The sequence below is a fragment of the Parasteatoda tepidariorum genome, chromosome 2, assembly GCF_982258835.1.
Source record: "Parasteatoda tepidariorum strain Cologne lab strain chromosome 2, Ptep-v5.0, whole genome shotgun sequence".
In the NCBI taxonomy this organism is placed as follows: Eukaryota; Metazoa; Arthropoda; class Arachnida; order Araneae; family Theridiidae; genus Parasteatoda; species Parasteatoda tepidariorum.
In genome coordinates this window covers 36,790,914-36,807,905 of record NC_141756.1, presented here as the reverse complement: position 1 = coordinate 36,807,905, position 16,992 = coordinate 36,790,914, and the positions used below count along the sequence as shown (strand labels likewise).

At 31.2% G+C, this 16,992-nt stretch overlaps 1 protein-coding gene across 2 annotated transcripts in view; it reads left to right on the top strand.

Moving 5' to 3' along the window:
• Nucleotides 1-8,861, top strand: part of LOC107436952 (potassium channel, subfamily K, member 16) — an 87,481-nt gene extending 78,620 nt beyond the window's left edge. Inside the window, exons 5-7 of one of the 2 annotated variants that reach the window (XR_015431348.1) lie at nucleotides 5,871-6,097; nucleotides 7,030-8,002; nucleotides 8,120-8,861. Coding sequence is in view for 1 of the 2 variants with exons in the window: in XM_016048791.4 (XP_015904277.2) it covers nucleotides 5,871-6,097; nucleotides 7,030-7,569 (767 nt within the window). In the remaining variant the exon portion in view is untranslated. Of the gene's footprint in view, nucleotides 1-5,870; nucleotides 6,098-7,029 lie in introns of both variants that reach the window. The other variant, XM_016048791.4, reaches the window with a different exon arrangement.
• Nucleotides 8,862-16,992: the final 8,131 nt, after the last annotated feature.

The window sequence follows — 16,992 nt, the reverse complement described above, 5'->3', positions numbered from 1 at the left end:
GAAACAGTTAATAGTCAGTTTTCAAGCAGTTGCTTGCATGGAGTATCATACAGAATGAACTAAAAAGTAGGGCCTAGGTTCGAATCGACCTACGTTCGAATTCTGGTGCTATCTGGTGTAATAGTTCGCTGGTTCAGGACTGCGCCAACAAGTTATTCCAGCAGTGGACAGATCATTCAACTGGAGTTTTATTGTCCTCGTTATTTACGTCAAGTTGTCGTTGTCTTCATATCCATATAACACTAATATTTTACTCAAGAGTCATTCTATAAGAACTAGTTCATTCCAATACTCAATTCATAAGTTCCTATTTTTTCAGAGTTGAGTTCAAAATTGTAAACGTATGTAGGTGGACAAAGCTATCTGAAATTCGCTGATTGTATTAACTATTCATCGACAGAGGTAAAAAAAAATATTTTAATGAGTGCTTCAAAAACAGGGGCTCCTTTGCAAGACTTGAAAACAAACAAAACAAACAAAAGTTATTTGGAAAAAAAGCGCAAAGTTGCCAACGAAAAATGGAAAAATAAAGGGGATAAACAAAACTAGGAAAACTACCGTAACCGAGAGAGAGAAAATAAAATGCATTTCCACTTACGATGGAGAGGTGGTGAGATACTAATGTTGAGAGAATCAGCATTCATACGAATGAAACAAGATTCTAGGACATTAAGATGAGCTGGTGTGACTGGGGTTAAAAGGATTTTCCCATTGTCGAAATTGAATTTATGTTCAAGATTCTAACAATGTGCAGCAATTGAGGATATCTCGAATTCTTGACAACGGACATATGTATCGTGCTGATTCCCTTGTTAACGACATTAACTCCTCATCATCTCTCCATGGCATGTGGAAACGTACTTTACCCTTAGCTCAGTGTGCGGGTAGGTGACCACATTGTGAAGGGACCGAGTGAAGAGGCGAGCCTGTGAAGAGACCGAGGGTGTCCGATCAGTCCTCGTAAAACTGTTCTACCGTAAAGTGTTCGACTTCACGTGCAGGTTGTTGGGCTACCAAAGAGGGGTAGCCATCTCCTCTGTAGAGGATCAAAATTGTGATAGCATGTCCTCGGATCCTCTTGAGGGATGTTTCCCCGACCATCGCCAATAGCTCCTTGTGTAGCTCTAATGAAACTCAAATAAACTGCAACAATTACCTCGATTTAACCCTCTTGGCCACTGTGGTTTTTTTCCTGTTCTGTTTTTCATCTTTATTATTCCATTTTTCGTTGGCAAATTGATGCTTTTTTTTTCTTCTCATTCACGTCTGGCAAGTCCTGAATATGGATGCCTATTTTTGAAGCGTTTTAAACATGTCAACTGTTATTGCTATTTAGATATTTTCGAAGAAAAGGAAGTTTTTAATCAGGTAATATCTTATCACTTCCTTTTCTTGGAATTATTTATTCAATAATAATTCAAGCGTTGTAACGCACTTGCATATGGTAGCTGTGCAACAATCATTGAACTCGGATGATATTCAACAGCGGTTACAGACCAAACAAAATGGAAAACTTTAGGGTATGGCTTCCTTTTGTAGCTATACAAGCTCCCATAGGATAGTGGAGCTTAGTAGTTTATTTGACAATAACTATCACAATCAATGGGAAACGCTGTTTTTAAGCTTTGGATGATTGAGGGAAAAAAACTGGAAAGTTTCAAATTCCCTCCTCTAAGTGTTCTTAGATATGCATTAGATCTGAATATTTGGTTTGGAATCAATTTAGTAAACATCTCTAATGAGCTATATGTGGTATGTGTCGTCATCCATTTGAAGGAAATCAAGGCCAACTCCACCCCTAAAAAGACGAATTTAAGGCTACAAGACTCAAACAATTCAATCTAAATCATAGAGAAAAATGCAGATATTTATTCTCAGATCATCAAATTTTCGCTGTCATGATAACTGATTTCCTGGGTATTTGAGTATTGATATACTTTAATTAAGTAAAATGTCGATGAAACGAAGTTTATATAAATGTTTTATATTAAGTTGCTCATTAAAAAAATACAATAACTGCATGAAGCGAAAAACACCCAATTTGAAAGCTGCCAAAAAATTATGAAAAACTAAAAGAACTCACAAAGCTAATCGTTCGATTTAATTTCCATCAGTTTCAATGATAATGTTTCTTAAATCAGTGAAAATAATTATTCAAAAATCATAATAAAGAAAAGTAAAATAATAATGATTCGTAAGCTCATTATGTAACGACAAGTTAAAAAAAATATTTTTAAAAAAACTAAGGAATAACTATTTATTTGTCAGTTAATTACTTTACTCAAAATAATTAGTTTAAATTTCAATATTAATATAATATACAGTAATAACTGTTTATTCTCTCTAAGACAATTTTTTTATTAAAATAATAGTTTTTAATACCTATTGCAGCAAAAATTGTGTTAAATTAATCTAATACAGATTTTGGAAAACTTAATCCTGTCGGAAATATTAATACAATTTGTTCTTAATTTGTATTTAATATGTCTTCCCTTGAATTTCAGAAACATTTTACTAGCTTTGGCTTAGATTTTACCATTTTTTTCTCGACAATTTCTTTATTCCTATAACATACTTAAATTAATTAAGTAATGAGGCATCTGCAATCCAATTTTGGAAGACTTCGTTGGGCCGGGGTAGCACAGTGTAAAAAGAATGAGATTCCGGTTCGGAGGAACCAGGATTCTATCCTTGATTCCGCTAAGATCCACCGAGTACATACGTGCTCGTTAAATCTGTGGTCGGTAGCTGAGGAGTACCACGGGTATAGAGATCTGGAGAAAATTTCCTTCCCCTTCACCTATGTCTGATTTAAAGAGGTAGCCTCATGAATAAGTGGTGCTGCCATCTATCAGTGGGTTTCTGAGCTAAGACGTACTTTTAAACAAAAGACAGACCTTTCTGACTTAATTCGCAAAAGGCTAACGGGTGATGTGTTTGACTTAGCCAAGTGTCATTCGAAACAACAGAGTTTGTAGATACTTATAGATTCTCTATTATATTGTGATTCTGTCACTCAAAAATAGCAACTTTGTTTGTTAACAAAGTATTATGACAAGTCGTCAACTTTCGATAAAAATAAAATAAAAAATTAAAAAAACTCCCACTTTGGAAGGAAAAATATTGTTTAACACTGGCAATAATATCATTATACTGATTACTATTGATCCTTCTCTGAAATCATTATCATTCATCGTCGCTGAAATAACCATACCCATAACATTTTCTTTTACTTTTCTTTCAAATAAATATACTACTGTATTTTAAAATCCAAGCAAATATTTTTAAATCAAATTTACTGTAATATTTACTTCTAGGTGTATTTTTATGAATGTTGGTTAAGAAGTGATATAAAATATCTCATATATAGTTTTGAAAAGCATTTTTAATTTCTTTCAAATTTCATTGAAATTTTTGCGTTGTATAAATTAGCTTACGAGTGAGACCATTTAAATAATTTTTAAAGCTTTATGTCGTTATTATCAAGAAGGAATGTACTCTTTCTCTACGAATGAGAAACCTTTTAATTTGTATAAATTTCATAACTCGTTAATTAAATAAATTAACTATAAATGTGAAAAAAATTAAAACTATAAATGAATAACATAGAAATTTATGAAAGTTAAACACGTAAAAATATATAAGTAAAGTATGTAAAGGTATAAGTATAAAACTGTAATCAGCATCCATAATAATAGTTTTAAAAAGTCTTCCTTTTTTCTGATTTGCAATGCAAATATTTCGTTAATGTTTTGATTTTAATTACTTTGCATAGTTTGACAGAGTGGTAAAGAGAATTTTAAAAGCAAAATCACTTTTAGCAACTCGATTGCACGCAAATCTTTATCCAATTATTCAAACGCAATTAAACGATTCTAAATTTGTTTAACAAAATTGAAAAAGCATACTAAAAAATACATTCCATGAAACTTATAACTGTTTTAATCGGCTTTATTTAAATGGTCTTATTCAACAATTATGTCTTCTCCATGTTTCATTTAAGCATGAAAAGAGTAAGCGATAATTAGCTACGGATAAAGGGTAATTTCATACTCATAGTATCTTTAATTTGAAAGAGAATCATATCATAGCTAACATTAATGGGCTGATCGCCAGATTGGCAAACAGAAGCCCCTAAAAGTTGTGCCAAATTTTGTGTCGCATTTGACAAAGAAGCGGTTGGAATAAAGATGCCCTTTTGTCGCTAGAGGTGAATTCGAAATAAAGCGACCTGGCGCCTTTTGAGTTGAAATATGACGTAAATACAACTATGTTTACTAACAATAACTCTTGTATATCAAATATATTAAAATGAAATACTTGTAATAAAAACATTTTTTAACACAAAAATCTCATCAAGGTGAAATATTTAATTTAAAAAAATTGTGAAACACAAAAATCACTCACATAGAATTTTATTCACAAAATTTCACTTAGACAAAATGGCGTAGAAATTAAACTTCACTTTTATTGAGTCTGGATTAAAGAGAAATTATCAGAAATCAAATTCCGTTTAAACAAACTATTGTGTACAATTTATATTGCAGACAATATGTCATATTCTATTTACATAATTTTGATGCTATGTTTTGCAATATGAGAATTTCATTGAAGAAGAATTTACTTGCGTATAGTATTTTTACTGCGTGGTTTTTCATGAAAAAATTAAATTGTAGAATATAACCTACGAGCTGTCTCTAGATTCTAATTTGTAAAAGCAAGATAAAGTATTAAAAAAGGGTTAAAGTTTGAGGCCAACGACTATTTTACGACGGATTATCAGTGAATATTTTTTCTGTTAGTTTCAAACCGGGTCGTTCAGTTTTTGATTCATCCCTTCATTAATTACACTGGGGAACATTTTTTTCTGTAGCAGAGATTTTTTTAACAGATCCTAGATACTTTCTCAATACTCATTTCAAAACTTCAATCGGTTTCTCTCTCCAAGCTCCATTTTTTTTTGAAGTGTTTAAGTTTAAAAACGTTATACAAGGATTCGCGTAAATGTTACGACACGCTTCTAGTGGAGTTAGGGCACATTATCAAGATTAAAATTGTGTAAAAACTCATGCCCGGAAGTATCATCATACACCGCTAGGGACTCTGCTCTATTATGAACTATTTCTTCGTGTGCTTCTGAAAAAGTCATAATAGGGACTGTTTTGTTTGAATATGGTAAACTAACAATTAAATAAATTGTTATTTAACCTTTTTTTCCGAGAAATTTCTAACAGTGAGACTGAAAATTATGGAATACCTTGTATACATATATATACTCTTTGAAGTCGATAAAATTGAATCTTATAACATTTTTTTTTAAATTTATTTTGTACTCACTTTACTGAACCGCATTAATAAGCAAATAATTCTATTTTTTTACGTTTGAGATAACTCAATACAATGGCTGAAATTATAACCTGCACATATTTTCGTGTTTTTATGATTGAACTAGTATTGTAATAGCTTATTTTTAAATTCCTGAACCCGTGCTTTTCTTGGAAATTATAGTCGCATTTTCTATAAAATAAATATTTAGATGCACTGACAACTCTTAGATCCGTCATAAAATGAGTTATGATGTTGAGCTACAGATGTTGAGCATTAACCACAAGTTGAATTTGTGTTCAATTGAATTTAGTTTTGCTTGAAATTAGAATTAAAAAATCCTTTTCTTTTCTTTTTGAAATTTATAACTCAGAAGCACTATTCAGCTAGTTCTGTTCAAATTTCGTACAACGTTATTTAAAAATTATCAAGTTAAAATCGATCAATTACTCAATACAGTCTTAATATAAAATGACTTTTTTAACGAACAGTGTTTTATTTGTGTGTGTATTTTTTATTTAAAAAACAATTGCATTTTTTTACAGGGAATTTTGAAGGTAATTACGTTGGAGTGTATAAGACTTTCGTTGTTCTTTGGATTATCTTTGGATTGGGTTACTTAGCTATGCTACTGAATTATATATCTCGAATGATGCGGTGCAAACAAATAAGAAAAGTGGAGAGAAAATTATCCAGCAGCATTTACGTAACACAACAAAGAATGGGACAAAGATTGGACGAAGTTTACCAAATAATACAGGACGTTTCCAAGGTATCTATAAATCTAAATTCTAAACTTTATGACTTTCACTTTTCTAACTTTTTATTTATTAAACCAATGTTATCAATAAATATGACTCATTCAAGATAAACACAAAATAACGAAAGCTGAAATTGTGACCCATAATATACCATTTATTTTATTTTCAAAGAAAATTTGTTTGATAAATTTTAATTATTACTGAATATGAAATAAAATTCAAAAAATTTTTCGTAATAAAATACATTTTTATGAACAATTATGGTGGTTAGAGCAACCTACTATGAACCCGGAGGTCTTTGGTTCGAACCCTGCAAGCAACCCATGGACATATCTTTCACCCTTTCACCCGTTCCTCGCTCAACATTACTTTTCCGACTGTGTTTTTTTCCTCAAAAATGAGCATGCGCTATTTTAATTTTGAATAAATGAAATTTATAAATTTGACTGTTATCTGTTTCGGTGCTATTTACATACATTTTCGCTGCATTTTAAGAATTCCTTAAATGCAATGTAGATCGTTTCTGCCTTGTGAACTTGAACTGGTCAAATTAAGTTGTCAATTCTTTATTTTAAAAATTATACTGGATCCAGAAAAGTAACCACTTGGCCGTATCATTACTTGTCCTGATAGATTTTAATACCATAACCATTAAAATGTTGAGAATTCTTTTTCAATTCCATTAGCTCAAATTACTATAATGACAAAATACAGTAGTTCTGCAACCATTGAGAAAAGATGAATTATAAATATAAAAAAAATATATATATATATGTATATTTTTCAAAAATTTCATTTTACTTTTTTATGAAAAAATTTATTGTTAGTAATTTATTAGCAAGTCCGTTACGTTCTCCGAAATCAAAAGTGTCATTTCTTGTTTGAAATATTTATGTTGAACTGCATTTCCAACTGGAGTTATAATAACTCTCATTTGTTTCAGACTCGAACTATGAAGCCTCGAAATCGTGCAGCCCTGAAGCGTATGCAGTCTTTCCCGGCTCCAGAGCTCAAGGACCAGAACCACAACAACAAAATCCAGAAGATCCTGACTCTTGTGCAGGCTGTAAAAGAAGAAGAACCACAAATCAGACCTCGAAGGCTGAGTTTGCCTTTACCAACTTCTCCTGGGCTCACATCTGCCAACTTTGGTCGTGGATCCTTGCAAGTGTTTTCATCTGCCATTTTAAACGGACCTCAACAACAAACTACTCAATACAAAATGGGCAATGGCCATCTTTTAAAACCTCCAAAAACAATAACCCTTGCCCCCAGTGACTTAGAAATTAATCGGTGTGCAACAAGGCATGAAACGTCGACTACTGTCGACGAGGAAAAACCTCACAGGTCGAATTATATACGAAGACCTAGTATAGCTGTGATTGATGTTATTTCTGCCGAATTTCCTTCTCTAAATGTTAAAACAACACCAAACGCTCGGACGATAATCGATTTGGAGGGTTTACAATGCACTGAAGTGTGAACTTATCATAAATGAACTAACCTAGTCAAAGAAATGCTAGTCTTGATTTACGAACTCATTCTGTTGAAAACGAATATTAAGTCATCATCGTTATCCGCTCATAAAGTTCAATATGGATAGCATGAGAACTAAATGAAATTAATCTGAACCTGAAATGCATCTCGTAAGCGATTGTGGATAAGATCTAAATACATAACAAAAGACATAGATTTTTTCCTACAGAAGGATCTATAGATTTTTTTTAATTAGAAATGACCCTTTTATTATTTTTATGGGTTTGAACTAATGCTGATACTGCTGGTCTTCTCAGTGTTAAATCCGAGTGAAGATAAATTAAAAGGAAACCAATGTACTGATTAAATTCAGATGGAAATGTGTTTTAAAAAGGGAAATCACTGCTACTGTGAAGTGGTGGCTAGCTTTATTATTGATTGTGAATCATACACTCAATCGACTAACTGAATGGTTTTAAGGAATTTCGTTTGAATGTTCCTTACAAAAATTTTAAAAACAATATTAAGAAAACCAAAGCAGAAAGTGTTGCATTGAGTGTGAAAAAATTCATACAATGTTAGTTTTTTTCTAATGATATGGAAAATCTAGTATTTTTCCTACTTCGGAGAATTTGAGACATCAGGAAATAGTTATGAATTTCATGTTGTGAATTTACTACATTTTTCAAATACAGATGATCTTTATTTTAGATTAACCGAGACCGTCCATGTAACTTTCCCACGTGTGTAACAAATATACGTCTGGTATGTGATTCAGTTTTGATTTAGGCTTTAAAACATGACATATAGGGATTTGTTATTACAGTATTTCCCTTAGCCTCTAAATTATTTTTAATTCATAATAAATTAATCATCAAAAGGAGTATTTTTAAATTTAAGATACTCATTCTATTTTGATTCCCTATAGAGCTTAACACATAATGTAAAGTTTTAAATGGCTAGAATAAAAGAGAAACTGAATTAATTGAATTGTGACAATGCTAGACTTCCAAAATGGAATTTTAATTTATTTTTACATTGCATGTTTCAACAATATGTGCATTTGTGATTACGATGCTAATCACACCACCGTTGTCATTAACATCGGCAAGGTATTGGCACCATCCATGATCGCTCACTGTAGATACATCAAATCTATCCTTTGAAAATCTTAACAGATTGTAGGAGCTACTGCCATCGATAATTAGGAGGTATGATTTTTTTATACGGTATACAAGGTTGACGGGCGAAACCGGGCAGTGACAACTTAATCTAAGAAAAAAAGACAAGTAAATAAAAGGAAATAATAATATTAAAAAACATCAGCGTAGGATATACCGGCCAATGGCACTCAGATTTAATTTAACAAGAACATTACGGTTGGAATTCGGTTACTCTTTTAACTCTCTCCTTTCCGTTTGGTTGTGCGTGGTCAGAGATACTCAGTTTGTTTACACTCGAGTTCAATTTTCGATTGTATGATCCATAAACTTTCAATTTTATTTTTCAATTAAAAAAACTTTATTTCACATTTATACGTTTGGCCTTAATTCAATTTTATTTATATTTTGTCCGCCATTGAATCTCAAATAGAAGGCTTTTTTCTTCTCTTGTTTACCATCCGCTTTAACATGGAAGTAGTGTAAATAGTTTGAAGAGGGCAACCATACTGCGCATTTGAAAGGATAGATCTAATGGTATAAATTAAAACTTCTCAATCAGAAAGAAACAGCGCATTCCACACGTGACTTGCATTAACGAGAAAAGCGTTGGTAAACTTTAAAAGGCGTTCCCCTCCCCCTCCCTCCCTCCAATACATAGTTTTTACATTCACAAACACCAGACTAATCTGATTTATTTGAAATTTTAACAACATATAAGCAGCTAATGTAATTTCTGTTGTACTTCTCACATTTACAGTTTTTGAGGAAATAACACTCCCGTCTTTTTTTCTTAAACGCTCACTTCTTTTAAAGTTTTAATTTATGAACTGATTATTCAAAAACTGTGTCAGCGTAATTGAAAAAAAAAACATGCGTGCAGCGAAAACTGCAGTAGTTATGGATGTTTAGTTAATCATGCATGAAATATTGGATCTGCAAACTACATGCATTAGAAAGGAATTTGGGGGGAAGAAAGCTCAATAAAATTAGTGGGAGTTATTTTCAAGTGCTATTCATGCGTTAATGCAAAATTCTCAGTTACTTTTACGTTTATAACTTAAGAACGATGTTATAAAATATGCATACTGTTGAAATATGTAACTATTAAATCTAATTAAATATATTTATAATGTTAAAATATATAAAGGTTTCATATTTCAAATAATTTTTTCAATAAATTATTCAACTGAAGCAAAACTGAAATTTTAGATTTTTAATAAAAATATTTTTAGGTCATACAATATTTTCCATAAAAATATTCATAAAGAAGTATTTTAGTAAATATTATTATGGACAAGATGTTGAAATGCATTTTCTTTGAAATGCGGAATGCTGCCAAAATAGAACGAATTAAACTATTAATTTCTAATCATCAATTACTGTCATAATTTATTGTACGATCATAATAAAAATCCTATGGCTCATTATATTTAATTTCCTCATTATTATTTATTATTGTCATCAATCTCATGTTATTAACTAACACATTTACACAGGGGTATAGATATTCATTTATTTGAACCTTTTAGTGATCGTGCTCGTAAAAAATGCTCTTTCAACTGGCCATTTATCCCGAAAGGCAAACGTGGTATACACGTGTACATTGAGCAAAAAAATTAACAATCCTAAATAACTTTAGATCTAATGATCGAATGTTCGCTTACTAGAACTCAATCTTGACGCCCGGTGGCTGAGCGGTAGCGCTTCGCGTTGCTGTGCCACAGGTCCCTGGTTCGATCCTCGGGCCGGGCAAGACTGACTCAGATTTTCATCCCTTCAGTGGGTCGATAAATGAATACCAAGCATGCTTGGGAACTAAACACTGGGGGTTACGCGTTCGGCTGACCACCTGACCGGAACATCTGCTCCTGCACCCCAGAGCCCAAGGTCAAGAAAACTGAGATGAGCACAGTAGGCCTTGACCCTCAAGGGCTGGCACGCCGCTCAGTTTAGTTTAGTTTTAGAACTCAATCTTAATGGTTTGAGTGGGTAACCTCAACTATGATAATTAATTAATGTTAGCAATGTTGCAAATTACGGAATCAAACACAAAAAACATATTTCCCCAGAATTAAACATACCTTTTTTTCGACGTATTCGAATTTCTGACCCTCAAAATATAATGGGTTGCCCCTATATGAGAAATAGGGTCCCAATAGTTTGGTCAGGAGACCGGTCCAAAGTTTGGACAGTTATTATTGACTTGGTTTGGAAAAATAATTGGATTGTTAAAATTTACAAGTGATGAGAAATATAATTAAATAAAACAAAACGATGTATCTAAACGCAGCATTGACGTAATGAAATAAATTACAGCAAAAGTAAAAATAAAAAATCTTTTATGAACTGATATTTACTTTGGTTGCAAAAAAAGTCTTTTTGGAAATAACCTAATAAATAATATTAAAATAATTGGGAAAAAAAAGCTTAGGCATTGTACTGGTCTTTTTACTTTTGTTCCGTGAACTAAAGAGTGCAAGAATTAAAATCCAGATAAAAAAAATGAGTTAGTGTATGGAGCTTACTATTTAATGGGATTAATTTTACTGAACATTTTCTTCGGTTCTAAAATCATTTGTATTGGATGGATAATTAATGTACAGTGTGCAAAAAAAAAGACCACAGTGGATAACTTCTGATCTAATGATCAGATCTTCACGTTCTAGAACTCATTCTTAATGGTTTAAGGGGGTGACCCCAAATATGATAATTAATTATGCATGGCAAAATACAAAATTTGAGCAAAATCGGCCAAATAGTTCCTGAGAAATTGAATTTTAAATATATCACTTTTTTTAAAATTCGATTTCTCAGGAATTATTCAACTGATTTAGTTCAAATTTCGCCTTTTGGCGTATAAAACTACACTCTTTAAAATGATATAAAAATTTTTATATCTTACAATTCGAAACGTTTTAGGTGATTATTAAATAAAATAATAAATAATTATTTAAAAAAAAGTATTCTATGAAAATGTATTATATAATATTGTATTATATAAAAGAACCAAACTATTGAGACCATATTTCCCAGATAGAGGCTTCCCTCTATATTTTGAGGATCGGAAATCCAAATCCGACGAAAGAAAGATATGCTTATTCAGAGAAAGTACGCTTTGTGTTTTTCGTAACTTACAATTTTGTCTGCACTAATTAATTAGCACATTTGAGGGCATACCCTCAAATTATTAAGATTGATTCCTTATACGTGAAAATCCTAGGATCAAAAGTTATTCAGGGTAGGGGGTTGTTTTTGAGCTCTGTACATGTTACCTCAAGGCTGTTAATGTGCAAATTTCTTTCCGAATACCTAGGTGATGCACACATTAATGGCTTCCATATCATTAAAACTTAAAAGTTTATTTTTCCCATTCTATTAAGTAATTTGTTGACTTGATTCTTTAGCTATCAAATTATAAATAAATGAATAAACACTAAGTAATTTCCTTAATTGTGAGAGTATATAAACCATTTTACTCTTTGTCTTATAGTTCTTTTAATCAAATGATGATTAATCCTAGCAACTAATTTGTTCTTTGTTTGATTAACTTGATTTTCAGTTTAATAAGTGTCTGGCAGATACTGTTCAGTTTGTTTTGGTAATTTGAGAACCGAAGCAATTGTCGGCACTTTTACGGGTCTGCCTAGTTAATCAGCACTTAACTTAGATAATAGGTAGAATAACTGATTTTTGTCCTTTAGTGGAATCATCTAGAATATTCGAGTTTTTTTATTTATTTTGAGAGTGCCAAAGGGTTAAGTTACGATCACGCAAAAATCTTTTATGGTGTTTATTACTGCTTATGATGTGACATCTGTGTTTGGTACTTATTATTAATTGTTTTAACTTTACTATTAATAGTTAGTTAATATTTACTTGTTTAAAAAATGTTCCTATCCTTTCATTATATTTCATTGTATATTTCATAATATTTCATTTTTATTGTACAATTGAACATATCAAAGAATTGATAACTTCGCAAAAAAAAGTTGTCCATCCATTCTGTAAAAGTTCTAGCATTTTAATCGAATAATATTTTTTTTAATGAAGTTGCTTCTGTTAAGATTGTATTGCATCGAACTTATTAATAAGCAAAAAATAACCTAATCTGAAACATCAAAAATAAAAAAAACAAGTAATAAAATACATATTTACATTCATAATTTACTATCTAATTTTAGAAAACATTCCAATTTTTGATGTTATTGATATTGCTGCGCTAGTTGTAGAATTCCATTTGCAGTGTATCAGTAATCGATGTTAAAATGCTCAAAACATTTATATCTTTCTGGCAATAATTTTCATTAAACCATTGCATTAAGAACTAGAGTAACTCTTTCTTTTCATCTTATTCAACTATGGAATAAAAAATTGTGATTTTTTTTTAAACTTTATTGTAAAATACATGCATATTAGGGTGAGCCAATAACAATTTTATTCATTAATTTATTTATTCTCATCGCTTCACTAAAACGATAAATATTGTAACACGTTGGACCAACGCTTCGATCAAACTTTTGCTGCATCCAGGACAAAAAAAATAAACTAATTTAGACTAGAATAGGGCAAAAATAAGCCGCTCAGGAAAAAAAAATCCTTCAGATTACTTAAAGCGGTTTATTACATGTTGCTATGGTTCAACATCAACGGGAAAAAAATTTGAATTCAAACCTTATTGTGGTTTCAACTAATTTGACCATAGTATAGTTCAAGGCACTAATATTATAGTTCAACATTGAACTGATGCTTGTGAAAGTGTATATGGTGTGAAAAGGTTGTATAGTGTAAATAAAATAAAAATTTAAAGTGAAATTTTTGAATTCATTTGTTTCCCAAAAGTTTTGAACAGGTTAGAGTACACTAAAGTTATTTGGCTAAACAATAGTCCCGTCACTAGCTACTGGGCGAATACATATAACAAATGGCGATTAAAAGATTGCCGGCCAGTCGCCACATGGTAGCCACTTTTTTCGCCCATCGAAATTGCACCGCGTGTGCTTTATATCATTCAATATATTTTTTAATAAATATGGAATTATTACAATTGTTTTAAAATATTCTGAATAATTTATAATATTCTTAATATTTAATACTATTCTGAAAATTACGATTGTTTCTTAAAGTTTTCAAATTAAATGTCTTGTATTATGTATGAAACTTATATGTGCCTTATGAAAAGAAGTCTGTAAATAAAATAATTTTTACTTTCATGCTTGCCGTGTTCATTTCTATGTGTCAATAATTTTGCATATTTCTGTGCTTTTATTAACCTTTTCCTCACAGTAGTGCCAAAAAAACTCAAATTTCACCAGCTACAAGTTGTGTTTTCCATTTTTAAAAAAATTTCAAAACTGTAAATATTTGTGTGAATAGTTCTAAAGTTTAATTCTGGTGTATTATCTAATTCGTTCAGGTAACAAACCCAGTCTTAAAACAAGTAATGCCAAAGAAGATAATCATAAATTTAGTAGCTTTTGAAGCTAAATATAATATAAAAAGCTAAATTAGTTTAAAGCTAAATTAGTTTAAAGAATTATTAAAATGGAAAAAATATACTTGTTTCGAGCTCTCGAAACAAGCACCCATTGTCAAGACCAACCACCACGTGAATCGTTAATTAGAAAAAAGTGATGTTTTGAGATGTTTGCGTGTTGATTGATTTTGATAGTCGGCGTATGCTTTGAGCCCTCTGAAACATGTCAACTTTCCCTTCCTTAATAGTTTTTGAAGCTAAATGAAGTTTTTTTCGTTATCAGGCAAAACCAATTATTGATTGGTTAAGTATAAATGTTTGAATATGAATTGGGGAAAAAAAGAACTTTACATACAGTTCAGGAATTTAGCGAAAGAAAATTCAAGAAGGCTTTTATGGAAAAATCTTTTTCCATGAAAGCCTTTCTAGAAAAATCTTTTTTGAATCTTATTTAATTATATATGACATTAAATTATTTTGCCAAGTCATTAAATTTTGGAGAAATAGCAAAATAGTACTATGAGTGTTTGAGTGTTTTCTTTGAGTGTTTTCGGAGCGCGTGTGGAAGAAGATTTCAAGTTCATATGGTAAGAAACAGACGAAATAGTTTCTAAAAAATTGAATTTTAGATATACGACTTATTTAAAATTCGATTTATCAGAAACTATTGGACCGATTTACTCAAAATTTTGTATTTTGCCATGTGAAAATAAACTCTTTGAAATGGAATGAAATGGTGAAATTAAACTCTTTGAATTACATGCCTTACAAATCAAAATATTTTTGATTATCATTAAATATTATGTTAAAAAATATAAATATTTACTAAAAAGTTATTTCTTGCATGGAATTATCTTTGAATAAACGAATTTTATAATTGTATGCAAAAACTTTTCTATTCGCTTAAAAGTTTTTCCATTGTTTTAGAATAACACGCTTTTCCACTTTCGAATATAAATTTAAATGATTGAAATCTATTTTATGTTAATAAATTTCGAGACCACTATATGAAATTAAATCATTGTTTAAATTAAATAATTTTTGGTCATTTAAAGCTGATGAAACTGCTGACGGTTAAAACAATTTCAAAAGATAATAAATATTTGGATCTCCTAAAAGAATTCTCATAAATGAAAAAATTGCCCTGTTCCAATAAACCTATCAAACATAATACTCTGCTTTACATAATAACTAAAGGGAAAAGTTACGCAGATTAGCTCTTGAGAGGCGCAAATTGCTATATCAGAATTAGAAAATATGACTCAGTTAGGACATATAAGACCATCTAGTGCAGGGATGGCGAACCAATGGCACGCGTGCCATTTATGGCACGCGACATAATATTTTGGGCACTAAACCGATCACAATTGTTGTTAAACTATGAATTGTTATTACACAAATGTTATGGCACTATGAAGCATATGTAACAATCAAATTGAAATTCACAAAAAACAAACAAAATAATAAACAATTATCAATAAAAAAATTAAGAATTAATACTAAAAAAGCAATTAATAACCGTAAAAAACAAGCTAACAGTAAATAACTAGCAAAAAAAATCAACAGTCCTGCTTAAACTAACATCTTACAACCTAATATAAGTTATTGGTCATCTAATCTGCAACAACAGAAGTCACACTGATATTACTTTAAGTTGAATTACGTGTATAACTGAGACATTGCAAAATGTTTTTTTTTTCTTTTTTCAATGTAAATAAAGAGTTTTGAGTTGATAGTATTTAGTATTATTATTTTCCCAATAATCACGAAGTCAGAATTATTTGACGGCACGTCTAAGACCTCATTAAGCAATTTTTTAGAAAAAATGGCACGTTGGTGTGTAAAGGTTCGCCACCCCTGATCTAGTGGAAAAGAAGCTATGCTTCATCCAGTCATATGTTACCCAAAAAGGGGGTGTTGAAATGATGGTGATTACCACGTTTTGAATGCGCAAACATTTAAAGACCAATATCCAGTTCCTTGAATCTCCGATTTTACTGAAAATTTACATGGCTCTAATATATATTATTTTAATTTATAACTAGCGTTGAACAGCTGCAGCAATTCAGAGTTTACGACTATTAATGTTCAACTCCATAGTCTTGTAATTTTTAAACCAACCCAGAAGGCAATTGAGCATCTGGATCAAGCATTGGGGTAAACCAGCCTTCATGGAAGACTTTTTGATGAATCTAACCCGCATTTCGTTTCATGGAGAAGAAAACCACGAAAGTCTCTCACAGTTAGTCTGTGGCAAGAAGATTCTAGCCCATGATCCGTCTACCACTAAGGGTATTTTGCGTCAGCAATGTGGTCGGTGTGAGCCCGGTGCGGAATTCGTATCAATCAGCAGTCGCTGCGATTCGAATCCGGTTCACATCATTGGAAGGCGAGTGCTCTACTCCCTGAGCATCCTATCATCAGATTCCAATAGTTTCTGGAGGCGTTCCCAAGATTTCAATATGCACCCCAGTCGGTCTGTTTGAGAGTTTGAGGATGCAATTTGGACTGTTCAATGCTAGTGCTACTTTTAAAAGGCTTATCAATGAATTCACTTTATCAGATATTTTTTTTATTTTCTGAATGATATTCTATAAGCATCAAAAGAACTAAATGAGCAGTTTAAACTTTTAAAAGCTTTATTGCTATCTGATTTCCAACGAAATTGAGAAACGTTTTCTCAGAGATTTTAAGTCCGCACTTAAAGCTCACGAAAATGATTGATAGCATGAGTCAATTCCAGTAGTCTTACTGGGCATAAGAACTGCCATCAACGAAGATTTAAATTCTTCTT